The 20561-nt window shown below is 36.9% G+C and overlaps 1 protein-coding gene across 3 annotated transcripts in view; it reads left to right on the forward strand.

Annotated features, from left to right (window-relative positions):
• EFL1 (elongation factor like GTPase 1) overlaps positions 1-18848 on the forward strand; it is a 74252-nt gene extending 55404 nt beyond the window's left edge. For all 3 annotated transcript variants that reach the window (XM_054077415.1, XM_054077417.1, XM_054077416.1), the window contains exons 18-20: positions 251-1236; positions 2515-2699; positions 15716-18848. In XM_054077415.1, coding sequence (XP_053933390.1) covers positions 251-1236; positions 2515-2699; positions 15716-15904 — 1360 coding nt within the window. In that variant the 3' untranslated portion in view covers positions 15905-18848. The remainder of the gene's footprint in view (positions 1-250; positions 1237-2514; positions 2700-15715) is intronic.
• Positions 18849-20561: the final 1713 nt, after the last annotated feature.

The following is a 20561-nucleotide window of genomic DNA, read 5'->3' on the forward strand; positions in this document are numbered from 1 at the left end:
TATTTTCATCAGTTCCTTTCCAAATCTTTCTGAAGACATAAGAAGCAATGCATTTGGGTTTTGGTTTTCTTTTTGAAGTACATAAAATTTTTAAGAGTTTGAGTTTGAAATGTATTATCTAGTAATCTGTGTTACAGTCAGATTTATTCATGAACATCTGTTCCATGTTAAGGCTGTTGCCCTACCTCCCACCCTCAAGCTTAAAAGTATGTTTTAAATTTTAAGCTGATTTTTAAACTTTTTTTTATAGGTTTGCTAAGGTACAGATTAGTGTATCAGCACCAATTATACCATTCCGAGAGACGATAACAAGACCTCCGAAAGTTGACATGGTGAATGAGGAAATAGGAAAACAGCAGAAAGTTGCCGTCATACACCAAGCAAAAGAGGACCAAAATAAAATTCCTGAAGGAATTCAGGTCGATTCAGATGGCCTTGTTACAATATCTACTCCAAATAAACAGGCTACTCTCAGCGTAAGAGCAATGCCACTGCCTGAGGAGGTAACTCGACTTCTTGAAGAAAACAGTGAATTAATTCGAACTATGGAGCAACTCAGCACGTCTCTGAATGAAGATAAAAAAACTCATGAGATAAATCAGAAGACTCTGGATAGGATCAGGGAATTCAAACAGAAGTTGGAGCAAAATCTGCAGGGAAGAAAGTGGAGAAATGCTGTTGATCGTATCTGGTCATTTGGACCACGAAAGTGTGGGCCTAATATTTTGTTATATAATTTTGCGGGCTATGATAGGTCTGTGTGGCAGTGCCTTGGGAATGCTGTGAAAGAAGTAAGTAAATATAGAGACTTTGACAACAGCATAGTGAGCGGATTTCAGCTGGCTTCACTTTCAGGTCCCATGTGCGAAGAACCTCTTATGGGTGTTTGTTTTACAGTAGAAAAATGGGAGATGCTGTCAACTAGTAGTCAGGATTCAGAGGAACGTGATGCCATGGAACACAAACAAAATGAAGATACTACTCCAACAAGCAGTCGCACTGATGAAGTTTGCAGTGTGAATGAACAACAGGACAGCAGTGAAAGTGTTTCTAAATCACCTGAGAAAATAAATAAACATAAAGGAGAAGTTTCTCTTGCAGGTTGTTATGGTCCCTTCTCTGGACAATTGATTGCCACCATGAAGGAAGCTTGTCGTTACGCTTTGCAAGCAAAACCACAGAGGCTTATGGCAGCCATGTACACATGTGAAATTATGGCCACTGCAGAAGTTTTAGGTAAGACAGACAAAACAAATCTTTGTCAAGAACTTGCTTTGTGAGTTCCAAAGTGAGTTTTCATAAATTAAACCGTATCAGAAAGCACAACTTAATGAAAACTTTTGTTTGAAGTGTTTTATAGTTGTCCAGTGGATTTGTACAATGACTGTCTGATGCCGGTAGTATTTATACTACTCTAAATGAAAATTTATCATTCAGCGTTGTGCCTCATTAGTTCTGTGAAGAGATGAGGAAACCACTGTTGATTGTAAAATGAGTGCAGAATCTTAGTAAATGCTGTTTCAAGATGTTTTATCATGATCATGAATATAGAAGAAAAATTACGAAAAAGAGAAAATTTTAAATTATTTACAGGCCAGTGGGTAATTGGTTTTTTTTTTCGGTATTATCTGTATCCTTCTGGTATGCAAGTTGCTCATTTCGCAAATGCAGTGCATACCAGATTTGTATCGCTTATATTACCTTACCACTTACACCTACTTAAACTTGTTTTTATGACCTACTTACAACATCACTTAATCTAACATTTGTTTTTGGAGTTTTCCTTGGGAGTTGCTTGCACACTAAGTCCGATCTAATGCACAGAGATTTCCTTTAATATTAACTTCCATTCAGTTTAAGCTATGAGCAAACTTACTTTGAGTATACTAATCATGACAAATTATAGTATATCCCACATACAATAATTAAAGATGTGGTTATTTGTTATAGAAGTCGCAGCTGTTGTGCACATGAGCATAATCGTAGCAGTTATACCAAATTAGTCCAAAGAACAAAATTTACAGTTGTATGTAGTGAAAAGAAATGCCTTTGAATGAGCAATTGTTTTGTACAGATGCATGATCCTGTTCTTTTCTGGAGATACCCTTTAGTAGGCCTGGTAAAAGGTGTTCTACAGGTAGCTGAGATATGATTCCTGAAACACAGTGATAAATATTTCTTAGTAATGTTTCTCAAGTACTTAGTTGTAAGAAATAAAACAAGTTGGGCACATAATCTGGTAAACTGCCTTTTAAAAAATAGCCATATGATTGTATAAAACACACTTAGTGCAAGCGTTACCTACGTCCATACAGTAGTAATAATTTATTAAATGATACTCATATAGTTCTGCACATTATATAGACAGAATATGTTGTTTGTTGGAATTTGATTGGTCCACTTAATCGATCCACTTACAGGGAAGAAGTGTAGCCAAAGAAATGATGTGTTTTACTTAATACTTAAAGTTCCTAAATAAATGTCTCTAAGCTCATCAAAATTATGTCTTTGCAGGTCGTGTGTATGCTGTCTTGTCCAGAAGAGAAGGCAGAGTGTTACAAGAGGAGATGAAAGAGGGGACCGATATGTTTATTATTAAGGCTGTCCTGCCAGTAGCAGAAAGCTTTGGTTTTGCTGATGAAATCAGGAAGAGAACTAGTGGCCTGGCTAGTCCGCAGCTGGTGTTCAGCCACTGGGAGGTAAAAATCTCTATGCACTCCATCTGTTTTGGTGATCTATTTCCTGTATATGTGGCAGGCTGGAATAATAAGTGGAAAAGGTTAAGTTTAGGTTAAGACATTTGATTAATTCCTTTTTAAATGAAGATGAAAAAAAAGTAGGTGTATATTAGTCTTATTTGCTTTCATGGATATGCTGTTCAGAAAGTTTGTTTAGTTGAACTGCTGTTTTGTTTCAATAGAAAGTAAGTCCTCGTTTGGGGAATGGAAAAAAAAAACCAACAAACCCCACAAACCCCTCAGCTTACCACTAATAGAAAATATAACAACAATTGCCTTTTAAGGGTTAGCACACACCTAGGTATTTTTTTGTCCTTGTATATTCCAAGTCAACATCTGTTTCCATACTGAAAGGCAAGGGCAATAAATTTCATTCTTTCAGAATTAAGTCTGGTGATAGTTAGAGGAGGTGTCCTCAAAATCATTCCCTTTGGTCATCTTTGTGACTTAAAGAAATGAAGAGGTTAAAGTGAAGGTGTAAAGGAAATGTGCAAATGGGAAAACTGATAAGGAGTGTCATCATCTGAGAGTGCAATGTATTCACCTCCTGTGATGAGCATAGTAGATCTTCAAGGAGAAATATAAAAAGCCGTAAATCAGAGTTCCTTGCTCAACACAAACAAACCTGCATTGTTGGGCTCCTCAGAAGACTCCACTGAAGGAGCTAAAAATGGGTTTAAGGGCAAGGGTCACTGGGTATAAGCTTTTCACATTAGATTTTTAAAATAACTGAAGTCTAGGGTTTGGGGTTTGGTTGGTTTTGGCTTTTTTTGTTTAGTTAAGTGCTCCTTTATTTAGTGTTAGGACCATAGAAACTTTTGTAAATGGCTTAGAAAGTAACTTTTTTTGTTTGTTTTTGTTTCATCTTCTGATTTATTTTGTGAGCCCAAATGTCAGGTCTGTAAGTACAAACAACTACAGATTTTTGAGGTTAGTAACACTCCGTGCGGTTGCCAGCTTTGGTCTGTTTACCACCCTTTCTCTCTGAAGCTTGTGCTGGTTTTTCACGTGGTGTGGATTCTTCCTCACTTCCTGTAGCTAAATTGTCTGAGTAGGTCATAGCTGTTAAATACTTCACTAGCAGTATTTCTTTGTTAGTAATTGTTGTAAATGTCTCAGGAAATTTATGTGGATTCTAATGGAAAAGAAGGATCTCTGCAAGCCAGGCAAGTCGTTCATGCTGTCAAAAGAGTTTGGAATGCTTGAAAAAGTACAGTTGGGAAGTATGTTATGTCTTCTTTGGCAATGGTACCTTACTGGTGTTAGAAAATGCAGTGGACCAGGGCCTTGCCTCTCCTCCCAAATATTACTATTGATTCATTTAATCTTAAAACCAAGTCCAACTTCACAGAGAACCACGTGAGAGAAAACAGCTACACTGAGTGAAAAAGGAGAAAATAAAGAAGCAACAGCTTTTCAGTTTAGGGACCTAGGTGTGAGCCAGAGCAGGTTGACTACCTCAAACCAATGAGGGTTGGCAGTATTGCATCCAGTAGTTTTGTCAGTTTTGGATGTTTTCATCTGAAGTGCAGCTTGTGAGGTTTTGTGGCTTAACTTTTCTTTTGTCTGAATGGCCTCTGATGTCAGTTGCCTAAAGGAATACCAGTCACAACCAGCTAACCATTTTTTGTGCCAGTTTGTTCAGAATTTGTAGTTACCATGCTCCTACACTGAGCATAAACATAAACCCTTTGCCTCTCTGACCTTCCCTTTTATCCCCAGACTGTTTGCTCTGTCAGATGCTATGAGTTTCACATAAGAAGTCGTTCAGATGTAATGATAGATACTCATAGGAGAGGGAGAATTGAACTCCTGGCAACATCTTCTGAAACCGATCCTCAGGTGATATTGTAATTACAGCTGGTATGTTAAAATATAGTGGTAGTAGGAAACATGATTGTGTGATCCCGTCGCCTTTCCACCTGGCAAATCTGCTGGTGGTGAGAGTTGTTTTTGGGTTTTTTTGTGGGTTTTTTTGTCACGTTCAAAATCACGCTGACATATTTCTGTGACAAAATAAGCCTTTAACTAAGCTACCAGCAATGTTGGCTCTGTGCAGCAATGGCAGAGAAAGTGTGTTCTACTCGCACATCATCAGCAGAATTGCTAAATAAATACATACTGGTGGTATGACAGAGAACCCGGAAAAAATGGATTTGTGTCTCAGATCACATGATAAGTTTGTAGAGCATCTCTCTGTTTCTTTTTCTCCCTGTGTTCTATTAAAAACAAACCAAACCCACCAAATAAATAAACAAACCTATTAGGTTGCATCAGATATTAGGCTTGACTTTGACAGTGCTACGTTACTGATGAACTATGATGGTGTATTACATACGTGATAAACACCAGTATTTTATTCAAATTATTTCATGTAACATTGTTAAAGATACTATGATGTGAGCTTGGTCTGTATATTCTTATGTCATGTATTCATTAGTTCTAAACGTGGAAAGGGAATGTGATAGCTACTGGGTTTTGTTTTGCATTTCTTAAGCTACTGAGTGCATGGTTGCTGCTTTAATTGCATATTGTCCAAAGCCTCTCATGGCATTCTGAATAAATTCTGTTAGTGGTTGTTTCTCAGTGGGTTTGGCTCATTAGCCGAGTACCTGGGATGTGGATTTCTCTACAGAGATTCCTTCTAATGTATTGTTATCCCTATTTTACAGATAGTGAAATAGACACTTTTTGGTATTTTTAAGCTTCTGAAGACTTAATCTCATGGACATCACATGCACAAAGTGTGTTTTAAGAAATTAATTTTATTATTTTTTTTCTTTAATATGATTTGTAGACTACAAATGCAGAAAGGTCAATGGAAAAGCCTGTGTTTAAATGGAGCCATTTTGGTCTCTGTGGAAATAAAATTACCATTGTTTTTTCCATTTAATGAATGTATTTTGTGTAGTTCAGGTTACTTAAGCCCCAGGGAATGGAGTGATACATGTAGCGGGGACTATCTTGTCAGATGCTCCTTTTTTTATTAATTCCTTCTGTCATGCTTATACAATTTATTTCTGCCTGTAGAAGATGACACCAAATAACCATTAGTGGGAACTTTTAGTTTGGTTCCAGTTTAAATATTCATTTTAAAAGGTAGTCAGATGTTTTCCTGTACGATATCCCTAGGCAGATGGGTTTACTTGACGATATTTTCTTAGATTTCAGTTTAAACTTTCTTCTGAATTTGCGATTTAAAATATATAACTTTGGGATAGTTAAGAACTCCTTGGGTTTTTTTATCCTTGAATTAATGATACAGCTTCAGTTCGTATATGGTTTTGCCTGAGCCGGTTTCCTTTGTTCTCTCTTGATTTTTTTTGCAGTTACATCTTGCACTCTGCCGTGTCATTTTCTCTTAATCATAAGGTTTATTGAACAAGAATATATTTGTGATTGCACGAGGCTTAGAATAACGGGCATCTAATCTCATTTGAGAAATCTGTGTTATAGTGAAAAAATAATGCATGTGGCTCTATTCAGGTGCTGATTGAATTCTCAGCAAGTGTGGAAATTGTGCAACACGTCTACTTGTAAAGGTGCGAAGTATATAGTATTCCTTTTAACTTGCATCTTATAAATTGCATTATGATTTGCTATTAGACAGACTTTTATTCTCAGTGGGGGGCATGGGAGAACTGTAAACACATACTTAATTTGAATTCTTTTTTCAGTATCCCTTCTAAGGAAAATAGTGTCTAGAATGTGCTTTAGGAAAAGTAAGAGAAAGACTGTATGTAATAAGTGGTAAGAATAGAAGCCATTCTCAACCTGAAAGTTTTATATTCTGAGTTAATTCATTCCTTCCAAATTATAAGTCATTTTACAACTCAGAAGGTAAGGGCTTAATATAGAAGTTTCTGGCTGAGATTTAGCCCTGCATCGAACAGGAAGCAGGCTAAGGTAATGAGAGAGAGACTAAGTACCTGTGAATCTATGCTAAGTTTGAGCTGCGACTTTGCATATATCATTGTGTCAGTGACAGTTTAGGCACGTAAATGAATTATAGGAGTAACCTGGAACCTTTCAGATATGAAAAGCTCATTTTATTGGCTAGGACATCTGTAGCTAATTAAATAGTAAATAAAAGTAGTAGTGGTGTGGCTTTAATTTTCCCTCTCAATACATATTTCTTAAGTAATAGGAAAAAATGCAACACTAGAGCCACACATCTTTTTTTTTTTTTTATTTTCCAGTTCCCAAATTCTTGTTTCTAGCTACTGACTGAAGTCAAGGCTAAAGTTCAGCTGTCGCTGGTTGAGACACAAACAAGAATGATTGATGCTCTTGAGCCAGAATAAACTTACATGAGTTTATTTTATAACTAAATGCGTAAATGTTGATTATTACAATACTTATTGGAAGAGGATCTCTCATGTCTGACTTCAAGCATTTTAAGGCCTCGGCTGTCCCCTTTATACATTGTGAATGAGATCTCTGAATTATGAAATACTTTTGGATGCTCATTTTCCTTTGTAGAGAATCTACCCTCCTAATACATCTCTGTAGGTTAAGTGTCTGAAGTTTGACTGTAAGTTATTCTGAATCCCTTAAACCTCCTGTCTCTGAAAGAAAATGAGAAGGTATGATTTTATAATTTTGGGGGGTTTCGAAGCTTTTGCAGGTTGGCTATGGATACAAAACAAGTGAACTCTTCTGTTGGGTTTATAACTTCCATCGCTCTTGCGTGCTGTCTTTATCTTTTTTAATAATGCATTTTTGCAAAACCTTGTAATTTATGATCAAGATCTCTTGAGAAAATACTTCTAAGGAATACAGAGGGAAATACAGAATATATTTAGAATTGAGAGATTACAGAATAGAATTGAGAGATTATGTTTTTCAAGTTAGTTATGAAGAGACCAGTCTGTTTTCACACTTCCTTTTACATGCTTATAGAGAAGTATATACAATAATCTTGAGAAGGAGATATAGTGTGTTTATTTGTTTCATACATAAGTTGATCTGTAGTGGTGCAAAGTGGCAGCATTCTGTGAAGGCAAGATTTGACCAAAAAGTAGTCAAACAGTAGGTGAAAAAGGAGGCTGAAATGAGATGCTGGTTTTTTTTTCTTTCAGAATGTGGTATAGAGTTTAGCTATTTTTAAAAGAGACAAGCTGGTACACAAATATTTGGTACAATGTGAAGGTTTGTGTTTTAATAAAATAACCAGAACTTACTGTTTTGAGAATGCTTGTGTAGGTGCTTCTGTAAAACTCTTTAGCATGTTGTAGATATTTCTCCTTTCACACTCTGTCGCTTAATCCTCATTCTGAGCATGATGTCGTATGCAAGTGTTTCAGGTGTTCAGCAATTCGCACAATCACTTAGTATTCCGAAGCAGGAACAGAGGCAATACCTGCTTTCCACTGTGATGGAATGGGTGAAGCAAAATGGAGAAGCTGAATCTGCAGAGAGAATATTCTTTTCCTTTCTTAATAGGAATCATTTGGGACCTGTAAAGGCTTGCAGAAGAATAAGATATCCATTGTGGAAGGGTTTTTCACTGAACAAAACCAAGACCCCATGGTTGTTAAACAACAAGCAAGAATAGAGACAAACTTATAGACTCTTCCCTTTACATTTTAAGGTTTCTTTCAAGGACAGGCTGAGATCCTAGCGGCTTCTAAAGCAACATGGCAAAACTAGTATTAAGTCTTTACCTGTTCTTCAGTTGTATATTGCTAAGCCAAAGCGTTTCCATACTGTAGTACAGAAACCAATTTGAAAATGTATTCTGACTGCTGTGCGTTACAGGTTGTGGGAGCTCCTGCTTGTCTGCTAGCATCACTGCATCTTACCCGAGGTTGATGGAAGGCAACTGTTTACGTGGAGGTTACTTTTGAAGTTGCCAAAGGTCATCTTGCAACACTACTCTAAGATCTATCTTTTTCTTTCACATGGAAGTAAGGAATGGCTCATAAAGCTGCCTGGCTGTACAGGCACAAGTATAGTGTGTGTGTCAGGCAGTAGTGCCCTGCCACACTGGTTTCCTCTGCTCTGTACCTTGGGTTCAATGTAGAACTGTATTGGGTACCTCTGCATTACCCGATGTGTGATACTCAAGGAAGAGCTGGCATACTGGGATAATGTCTCTTTCTAGATCTGAGGTCATAGGATGAGTGTAGTCAAATTAGCCTCTATCCACTTTTGAGATTGTCATCTCTCTGCTTCACATCCCAAAAATGTACAAGGCTGTTTAGAGCCCACCCCAGTCCGCTTCACTTCAGTCTCACTGGGTACTCTGCCTGACTTCTCTTCTGGAAGCACACTGCCCCTATCCCAACAGCCTTGCACAGGTTGGTTTTGCTCAGTTCAGCAGCACTTTTACAGCATTACCTTGCATATTACTTAAACCCCAGCATTTAACAGTTTTTGAAGGTCACATAAACCTCTCCAAAGTTCTGTCATTTTATCTGACAGGGCTGCCTTGGACTTCTAAGACATGTATATCAACTGTACTCTTTTAGTTGCGTAGTCTTTGTCATTACTAAGTGATGGACACCATTCGAACTTGTTCTTGAAGTATCTCTCTAGCATCTTTTTTTCTAAGATGGAAAGGGTTCTGATACATTGAAGCCTGTGTCATCTTTGAAAATGTCCATAATAGTTCTTTTGAAATTCTTTTTGAAAAACAGCCTCTGGTGTAATGTTTTCCTGGCATGCTAAGGGCTGCCTGTGGTAGTTCCAAATCACACTGAACTTAGTGGTTCTTGGGATTACTTATTAAGTGGATCACAAAGACCATAACTTTGCTTGCTGATCTTAAAATCTTCATGGGACAGCGTAAGACTGCTCTTTCTTTTCCTAGTCCAACTAAATCATCTTCTACATTGATAATATTTGGCTCAAAAAAAATTTTCTGTCCTCATCAGGCAGTAAGGACCAGTAGGGGAAATGCTACTAGGAACGTGGCTGTTTTCCCAGATCTGCCTGACCTTTTGGATGAACTAGGAAGATCCCTTCTGTTTGCTTTTGATGCTTCTCTCAACCTTGTTTTGCATAATTAGGCTGCCTTAGGCAAGCACTGTTTCATACCATCATGTTGTGAAAACAACTAGGCAGTGGGACCCAGATCACTACTGGAGCCATCTGGGTGCCACTGAAATGCAAATAATAAATCTTCCTCAAATTAAGGCTTAAAATTGCAATTCGTGTTGAATTGGAAGTTATCTGCTCTAACTCAAATCTAATTGAAAATTTTCATTAGCTTACACAATCACTTGCAGAATGTAGTACATAAGGTGTTGTCTTTCAGTATTAGTAAAGTATGCTTATAGTATTTGTATTTTTATGGATTAATTATAGGTATCCAGATTATGTCTCTGACAAAGATACTGGCATTTATTGTTTGAATAATTAATGTGTTAGGTTGTTAGGCTGAAAGAAAAGGAGAGCTGTTTTGCCTATGCTACTCTGCATGCTATTACTAAAGAAGTCTCATGAGACTTCATTGTTGGGGTGCGTTGGTTTGAATAGTTGTGGTATTTAATGAAACACCTTGCTTTAGAATTATTTCTTTTTTCTCAGGAATACCCTTGCACTTACCGTATTTGAATTAATCTGTTCACCTCTTTTGAAATACTTAATCACAGCTGACTGAATTATAAACACTGCCTTACTTATATGTGGAGTGGGCTCATAGTTCTGCAGTGAGCTGTGGAACGTACTCTTCAGCATGTATTTGGGTTTTTTTTCTTTTCTTTTAAGGGTAATGGGCTTCTGGTGATTTGCTTGTAGTCATACTTTAAATAAATTGTAACACCCAAGGCTTTTATAAAGTAGACGAATGAAGATATTGTTAAATAATACTTTTAGGGAACATTTCCATCCCTTAAGATTTGCATTTGTAATCATAGATTTAAGAATTGTATCAGCTGCTGTGCACTAACTTATTTTACTGTATTGCATTTTATATGGCTGCATTTAGAGAAAATACTTATTCTCTAATAGAATAAATGCTAGTCCAGTGATCTGCTACACAAATCTTGATTTATAATTCACTTTTTAAAAGAAATTGTTTTCGGAAGAGCCTTGCAGATGTAATGTAGGAATATTTGGTTGTGTAAACGAGGAAGCAGTGTTGTCTTCCTGCTTCGTTGTGCCCATTTTGGAGGAGTAATCATATGTTCATTCCGGATTATTTGCAGTAGAGGCTGCTATTGTCCCCATCAGATTATTCTGGTGTTGAATAATTAATAAGCAAAGGCCAGTGACTGGTTTATGCTGTTACAAAGAAAAATTCCTGAGTCCTAGCAAAAGTTCTTGAAGAAAAGATACGCTGAATTTTCTAGTTATCATTTTGCACACAGTATGGTGGTATTTTAAAATGTATTTTACTGTAATGTTTGTTATGCCATCACATCATTGGTTTTGCAGTGTCTTTCTCCTAACACTGGTTCTTCTAGACATCTTTGGTCTCGTAAACTTCAGGGGTAAACAATTGTGCGGTGATAATTTTCTTGTCACCTCGGCTCAGTGGTTCCCAGACGTGCATGGCACAAAGGCAGAATGAGAGAAGGGCAGACTAAAGGATTTTCACAGACTCACAGAATTGTTTAGGTTGGAAAAGAGCCTTAAGATGAAGTCCAACTGTAAACTTAGCATTGCCAGCTCCACCACTAAACTATCTCCCCAAGTGCCGCATCTACACATCTTTTAAATACCTCCAGGGACGGTGACTCCACCGCTTCCTTGGGCAGTGGTTCCAATGCTTGACAACCCTTTCAGTTAAGTAATATTTCCTAATATCCAGTCTAAACCTCCCCTGGTACAACTTGGAGCCATTTCTTCTCACCCTATCACTTGTTACTTGAGAGAAGAGACCTTTGATAGAAGGTTAACTGAATTGCTTGAGTCACTTAAAGATTTTCAGCTGTGAGAGGCATTTTATTTTTTTTTTTATTTCCACTTTTGTTCTGTTTAAAGCTTTTGTTTAGGGGTATGACTTTTTGAAAAAGCACTGTTAAGATGCTATTGAATTTCTGAATTCGAAATGAATCTTATCCTATATGTTTTAGTTTTGTACTGAGAAATTAGACTATGGAAATATTTAAATAATTTTAAATTAAAAGTGACATGCAACATCGAATAAATAATGTTTGTGGGTGACTTTTCTACTCTGATCCTGTGGATCTTCCAGGATCTGCATGAAATGCTCTTTCTTAAATGACTACATTCCAAAAGGATTGGTCAATTTAGAACCTAATTAATCATTTAGGACTTATCCAGACAAAAACTCAATTTCTGTCACAGATTCCAGAGTCATCCCTATGGGGTTCCCATGAATACAAACAATAGCTCAGGCGCTAAAAAGCTTCTCAGCTCTAATTCCAGGAAACCCAGACACACCGTTCTGACAGCTACCATTGTAAGCAAATTGATGACAATGCCTTCGGAGTATTATGCAGAAACTTTTTTTTTCCTTTTGCTTGCTTGCACTGTATTAACAGGGTATGGGGAATGATGGATGCCACCTGCTATGTGCGTTTGCTTTGAGTTATAAATACGACGTGAATAGAACAGACAGCCCAGTCTGTGCCCTCATCTTCACTTAGAGAATCACTACTCTTAAAGAATGCTTCCCAATTTTTTTGTATCTCTGTCAGTAACACTTCCGTGTAGTTGCGTTACAGTTGCTTTAACGTGGCTGTTTGCTAACGTCCTAAAGAAGATGCACAGCTGATGCCTCAAGTTCCAGCTGACTCAGCAGATCTGGTTTTCACTTTCTCATTACTTACCATGGTGTAGTAATACAAACAGTGTGTTCTAATTAACCTCATCTTTTGTAGTCTGTCAGTACCACCAATCCAATAGGCATAATCCACTAACAGTCATTTTCAACCACCACCATAACTTGCTGTAGAAGCAGTATGTAGTGCCTGAATTACTTAGACAGGTTGAGAAGCAAAGATAGCTTCTGTGGGTACTGAGGTGGCTTTCGGAATCTGATTTATGTCTCTACAGCATTTCTTTGCATCGTGTAGTGGTACATGGTTCACTCACGATTCTGTAGCTTGTGCTGCTGTAAGTTTTCAGGTTTACTCTTGCTGGCTACTAAATACTAAAAGGTACGTGCATTCAAGCCTCCTGTTGTGTTAGCTTTTCCAAGAGCTAGAGATAAATACCTGTTGAAGCATAAGGGATTATCACCAGTGGAAGAAGTTTCCACCACAAAACTTCAGTTACGTTAGTAGAACCAAGTTTTTCATAAATTATTGAAAGAGTCAGTCTGTCAAACCCAGGGATTTTCTTAAGCACACATCACTACAGTATCTAAATATTTATAGGTAGATTAGATCTGGAAGTTCAGTCTTGTATATTTTTGGACTCTTCTGTTGTATTAATTCTTCAAGACCACTGTTTCTTTCTGGGCGTAACTTCTGAGTGTTAGATTTCTAGGTAATGTGAAAAAAAAACTTCAACAAAGTGGATAGTAACAGCCTTTCAAGTTATCACAGTTTGCAGCTGTATAATCTCCTTCAGCAGTACAGTCTGGAGCAAATCCATTGAGCATGGATCGCTTATTCATATGTTCTTGGACTCTTGACATTTTTGTTCAGCTCTTTAGGCAGTTCATGAATGGGGAAGTCTGAGGTGGTTTTACATTAAGATGTTCAGTATGAACATCACTACAGCTCCATTGAGTCAACATGCAATTTTTGCTGAAAAGCTGGGAAAAAAACAGTAGTCTTCACTGCCTCTTTTCTTTATTTCTAGTGCATAAAATTTTCAAGCTGAGATTGGGGACCATTCTTTTTTTTTTTTTAATTAATGTAAGCTGTCAAGAAATCGTCTTTACATTTCTAAGCATTGCATATGAGGCCAGGTACAAGATACCAGAATGGGTATGACTCAGGCAGGTTCTTCTATAGTTAGACAGTCCTCACTTTTGTGTTAAAAATAAAAGTAGAAACATTTGGAAGACCAGGTTTCATAGTGCTCATTTCTGAGCTCTGCTTGCTTTTGGTTTTCAGCCAGACAACCCTAAGCACAGTCGTTTCCCACCTAAATGATTGGGATTGGATGACCCTTTCAGCACATGAATAATATTCCACTTAATTTATCAGGACTATGTATAATTCTTAACTATGTAAAAATTGTAGATCTATTATTTCCTGGTTTAGGGGCTTAAGGTGCCATTTTCCAGGATTGAACCTACAATGTTATCTAATACGAAATAGCCATCTTCTGCTATAGTAATTTTCCTAACTGCCCATAAAGTGTAATTTGTTTGATTGTGTTAGGTGTTATTTAACAAGAGGTATTGAATTAGGATTTTAAAACTGTCATTGTTTCTGGGGAAAATTGTCCAATTTAAGCCATCATTTTTTAATTCCTGTTCTGGCTAGTTTGCGTAAGTTAAATAAGCTTTAAGAAGCTTTGCTTGGTTTGAAATATCATAGAGCAGTTACAGATATTTGTCAGAAGAAAAGGTTTATAACGCTAGAAGAGGTTTATTACACTAAGCTAAAATTGGCAATTTAGGTAAGTTTGCTCCCTCCTTGACAGTTATTAGTGTTGGTGCTAATATATATTTCAGAATTGGTTACAGAATGATGTTCTCAATTATTATAACTATCATAGTTCTTACAGTAACTAATCCTTGTCTGCACTCCTTTTTCCATGAGGATTTTGTTTAAGAAATGGATACAGTATCTTTGGGTTTTTGTAGTAAAATTATATTACCTATAAGTGCATTTTGTGAGGAAATCTGCAGTCCTTTAAGTGAAATAAGTATTTTTTAAATTTGCAACAGAACATGAGTAATATAATTTGGTTAGTTTTATCCCATCCTAATCCTCATGTTTAGCATTCTTGGAAATGATCTTGTTATTTTTCAGGAAGTTCCTTATTGCTCATTAACTACAGTATTTTTTAGTTTGTGTTACGGTTGATTTTCCACTAATGGGAAGGAAAGTTAAATCTCAGGACTCTATACAGTTTTGGTTGGTCACTCAGACATCAGTTCACTCAGGTAGACTTCCCAGATTTGGTTACACATACATGTTAGATGAGCTTCAGACTTGATGATAACTCTTAATGACTTAGTAATTTCTGGTGCCTGCAGCAGTTTAACAGATGAGTAGAACTCACGTGGATTCGTAGGGGTTTAGAATTGAAAGGAGTTCCTCTTTTTTCTTTACGTCTTAAAACATTTACTTGGAAACCTAAAAATACTTATAGTAAAATGAGATTCACCTGCAGTAATGGAATAAATTATCGTCTTAGGCTAGCTGGTTAAGCATTAAGCCTAGAATTTGTGTGAAATCTGCTTAGTCCAATGGTAGAGAGTAAACATCCCATTAGACTTCCTTGGGGAATTAAAAATGTTGTAGCTTTGTTGTGCAGGATGAAATGAGACAAGGTGTTAAGGACCTTAGAAGGTAACCACATCTTTGGCGTGCTCTGTATGGTACCCTGAGAAGTGTGGACTATGTAGGATGAACTAGGGATAAAGGCAAGTCCAGTTATTCTCCGATCATGTTAGATGTAAATCTTTTCTAGAGGAGGGGCCCTGAGATATTAAGGTGCAAACCCAGCTCTACGAAGTACATTAGCACCAGAAACAATGATTTTTAAATCATCTGTCCAACTCATTGAGATTGAACAGAAACTTTCAGCTCTTATAAAATCTAACAAAATCGTAGTGAGATAAAGAATGAATTCCTATTGAAAACTGAGAATTTTGTGAACGTTATTTGGCATTGTTTGCTGACTGGCAATTAAATTTGCTTTTAAAAAAATTCATATGCAGCTAAATGTATCTGAATTGAAAGAGTTATTGTTGGCTTCTTAAGGCAAAGTACTATGTAGTGTATCTTAACTCGTTTTTCTTCTTAAATAGCTAATTGCTGGCTTTCCAGAAAAATCTATCTGCTGTACTTTCGTATTGCGCTACTTCAGAGACTGATTACCTGAAATGTACTAATAAACCTTTTTACTACTTTACTTTTTTTTATTTATTTTTGTAGATCATTTCGAGTGACCCATTCTGGGTACCAACCACTGAGGAAGAATATTTGCACTTTGGGGAGAAGGCGGACTCTGAGAACCAGGCGCGCAAGTATATGAATGCAGTAAGAAAGCGAAAGGGACTTTATGTAGAAGAAAAAATTGTGGAACATGCTGAAAAGCAAAGAACTCTCAGTAGAAATAAGTAGCTGTGTCTGCTTCCTTTCTCTTCTGACTCAGCTAAGTGCAGGTGGATTATTTTCTATGCAGCAGATTCAAAATTTCATCTGGACTTTGTTCTTTGATGCCACTTTTCTTACATGCTTTAATGTCTGTGGCTTATGTTTTAATAAACTTAGGCCTTTCCAACTTTCATACAGAGAAAATGGTTTATTTAAATAGAAACTTGTTCGTTACAATTGATCTCAATTTTTAAAACTGACTGCCCTGTTTGAATTTTCTTGTTACAAGATTATGAACTCCTAGTTTAATCTGTTTCTTTCTGATTTATCAGATGTGATTACAGTTAGAGATGTTTAGCTAGTTTGTTGCAAATAAACTATGCACTGAATTAAGCTCCTTAATGTTTTTGACTCTGCTCTTTAAATTCAATTTAATTTCTGTAATGCATTTGTTATTCACGAGTACTTTCCGTTCTTACTTATGTGCAAATAGGTGTAAACCCATGAGGAGATTCTGAAATCCTTTACTCTGTTCCTCATGTAAGCAGCCATTTAAATCAGCAGTGTACCCTCTTTAAATCAGAGGGAAAATAGAGCACATATGGAAGGCCAAGAATTGAAAACCAAGCAAGATTTGTCTTTTTTCCCTTCTTGAAACATATAGAATCATAGAATGGTTTGGGTTGGAAGGGACCTTAATAATCATCCGGTTCCAACCCCTGTGCCATAGCCAGGGACCTCTTCCACTAGATCAGGTTGCTCATAGCCTCATCCAACCTGGTCTTGATATCTAATCTTATTAAAACGTTCCTATGATTACCCTAAGCTGGGAGCTGCATTTTCTGAATTAGGCACGCAGCTAAATCTGCCAATCCTGTGTGAGCATTTACAGCCTCTTGCAGAATTGCCTACCCATGCAGCCTGTTGTCTTGAATTCATTGAAGGGCAACACTTGCAAAGACATGCAAAATGTCTTGCTGTTTGCAGATGTCTAGGGTGCAGAAGGCTCCAAAATGATTCAAACCGAGACTAACAGGGAGAGAAGTCTTCACAGAGTGTAAGTTTTGGTTAAGAAAAATTGAAACTTTGGATAGAAGAGGGGAAACATGATGCATGAATTATCTTCCAATTTGACTGCTTTGAATTTTGAAAAGAAAGGATGACAAGAATTCTACAGGGTTAAGACTGACTAGATTAATGTCCCTGAAGAGTTTCCAATGTTTAGTTAAATGAATGGAGAATAAGTAATATTTTCCCAACTGACTTTGTTACCTCATCTTTGTTAATTGCAGAGAGTTCTGTTTCAGATAACCATGCAAACAAGTTGTCCTTTTCTTTCCAGAATATATCCATTTCTTTAATTTGTGATTGCCTTATACTCCTTTAGCACCTGCTTGGTCTTTCTGAATAAATATTCTTTGTGTGTGAATTAACGCAGCAGGCAGAAGTAAACTCATATCGGTTTTGCTTCCTATGTGAAAGAAAACGGTTACTTGTTTCACAAGTAGAATGATTTTGAAGGCTTAACTTGTATTTTAAATAGCAGCCTTTTCTTTTCCAGCCTGTTTGCTTTCATTATGGAAATGTTCCCTTTTAAGATTTTATTTATGAATTATTCAAGCGAATGAAATATTTGCCTTCCTTAGAAGGTTGTTCTGTATATTGCTCTTTTTTTTTTGTGAGGAGTGTCTGGATAGCAGCCCTAGTAAGAGCTTGAACAAACATACATGGTTTGGGCGCTGCCAGCTGATGTGGCCATGGAAGACATGGTAACTTATTGCAGCCTGCAAAAACCAGGCGGGACACAAATGTTTTTAATGAGATCTTGGCTAATAGAGCTATCCTGCTTGCTGAATCCAACATAGAGTTAGGGATGAATCATCTCCAGTCACAAAGGTGCTTGAATAGATTATGTAGAGATGGACAAGTCGGTCATCTTTGTGACTGCATAATTATTAACTGTAATCTACTTGAGTAAGCAGAAAGACCGTTAACTTAGATTTAAAATATTTCACAGTAGCTTTCATATTTTGTTATGGTATATTTTCAGATTGCATCTCAAACAGTATGAAGATGATAATTAATTCAGGATGTTGCAACACTATTATTTGTAAAAACTCCACTAAACTAACAGAAGAAAATCAAGCCCACCTGCATGAAGTGTAACAGCTTTAGTAACAGCTACTAGTGGGAAGAGAATCTAATTGCTTATGTGCTGTGAATCTCTAACCATTTTTCTCTGGATTTTTCAAAAAAGTAACCTGATGTAGCTGTTTTTCCCCAGCTTTGTTACACGTACATAACAATAGGACATAATTTTGGAAAATCTTCTACATTAAATTTTCAGGTAGTAAATGTTCTCTTAATACTATAATATGAGGGGGCTCGCCTTGTTATTATTCTCCTATTTTGACTATAGCTAAACTTTTCTATGGATCTAAAAGCGCTTTCATTAAATTTGTGAATAATGTAGGTTATCGTCTACAGGAAAAGTGACCTGAATATAAAGTATTATTAAAAGCACTGATGTACCAAAGCTTTCAATTCCAAGACAGGAATATTTTCACCCTGTGTATCACCCCATCCCACCTTGATACAAATGCAGAAAGCAAAGGAAATATACTGTCTTGTTTGAAACAGGTGTTTTATTTTTTAGTTTTTGAACTTCAAGCTTATAATTGAATTTTTCAGATTCACTTCTGACATCTCAGCTGTGACTGGGGGGTATAAGACACAAGCATCCACATTGGTCATGTTACCAGGCACAAAGTGCTTTTAAGAAAAGCTGATGCCATTTCCACAGCCATAACTCAAGTTTCTTGGGAATTTTCTGCAAGGTGAGATCCAAGGAAATTGAGGAATGGTTGGCAGAATATGGTGTAGAATCTCTTTATTTTAAACCACGTGTAGATCTGTAAAATGATTAAAAAGTGGATGCTTTTCTTGTTGTGCTGTTCTTTACCAGTTTGCAGTTTTATTCCTCAAAGCCGTGACATCTGTGATTTGCTGCTTTAGTACAGCCCTGAGAAGGAAAATACTTCCAGTGTTAAAATGAGATGTCTGTGTAGGCCTGGCTGATTTTACAGATAGTTTACATGCAAATAAAACATTTACATGTATATATCATTTTGATTTAGCAGTATTTCTAAATTTTGGTCTCTTACGTACTTGATGTAGGTTAGTCATATCCTCTATTGTGAGTGTGTGCTTTTTGCCTTGCCTTGTGCTAGTTTGAGCCTACTGAGAAGTAGTTAAGATAATAATTATATTGATTTTTATAGTTTCTCTGTACGAACTGAACTGAAAAGTTTGGGGGGCATTGGTCTTTTCCAGCTGCATCATTCCATGGTTATAAAACTACTGTGCTCTATGACTAACAGGAATCAAAAACGGCACGAAGTAGTGTAGTTTGGGCTGTTTGGCAGAGAGTTGTCTGGTTCAACAGATGCTGTTTTCATACAGGAGCTTTATTTATTTATTAATCATTAATTTATCCTTCCTCTACTTAGCCCTTCTCCTTAATTTCCTATTTTACCAACGATCCAACTCCATAACCTCCCACTACTCTTTAGAGGAATATTGGTATTATCAAGTATTTACTTCATTTTACTGGATCTGCTTATCTTTGTGATGACTTGCTGACTCTGGGATTTGAACAACAACAAAAAAAGGCTCAAAATTCAGTAGCATTTTCCTGTTAGCATTTTTGATGGCCATGTGAAAGGCTTGTCCTTCACCCTTATTAAAGTGGCAAGTCTCACTGTTCTCCAGTGAGATACCAAGATGGATTTTTCCCCCCAGAAACGCTGCTGCTATAAAAGGTTAACAATAAATAACAACCTGCAGAGACAGCAAAAATAAGACTTCTGTCAAAAGGATCTAGAGCCTTTTTAAACCCCACATTTCCTACATGCTCAGAAATACATTTGCTATTCCCCGAGAGGGAAGGGAATTCAGTAATGTTATGCTACTTTTTTTCTGAAGTGGCCACATAGCACAGCTAAAATATGCATCTTCTCAAGTGGAATTACAAATGGGAGGCATATTGATCATCATCACCAATTCAGTGCTGGCTTTTTCCCATCTGTGGAGAGCCCTTTCCAGAATTTTTCATACAGTTCTTTTACACTGTAATAAATTAAGTCAGGTAATGAATAAATCACTCTTGTTTCATTGCTTTCCGAATGATTTATGCCAGTGTAAACTGCTACCTTAGACTATTCTGCCATTTGTTTTGCTGTAGGAAAACTCAGACTTAGAGACAGGTTTTAAGAAGCTTTTGGGCTTTGTGACTCCGTGACAGTTTTGTGTCATTGTCCCGTCTGCCACAATGTCCTGAAAACAATAATTTTTGATTACAATTTGCTTAAAAAAGAAGGAAAAGCCCACAACCTTAATGTAAAAAGAAGGCTGTGGAGTAAGCAACGAGCTTTTTAGAGGCACCTTCTAACTCAGTGTGCCCTACGAAAGCGATTTTTTGCTGTAGTGACGATTTGAAAAAAGGAACATTCATCTATGTTGTAATTGTAGGATTCAGGATAACGGTTTGGAGTGGCCACCATGCAATGCAAACCTAAATGCTGTCCTTAGCAGAGGTGTAAGGAGGTTGATCATGATGAAGAGGCAGATCTAATCACACTTGAAGAGGACTTAACAAAGTCCATGACAACTTCAGGAGTTCCAC

The sequence above is a fragment of the Cuculus canorus genome, chromosome 12 (assembly GCF_017976375.1).
Source record: "Cuculus canorus isolate bCucCan1 chromosome 12, bCucCan1.pri, whole genome shotgun sequence".
In the NCBI taxonomy this organism is placed as follows: domain Eukaryota; kingdom Metazoa; phylum Chordata; class Aves; order Cuculiformes; family Cuculidae; genus Cuculus; species Cuculus canorus.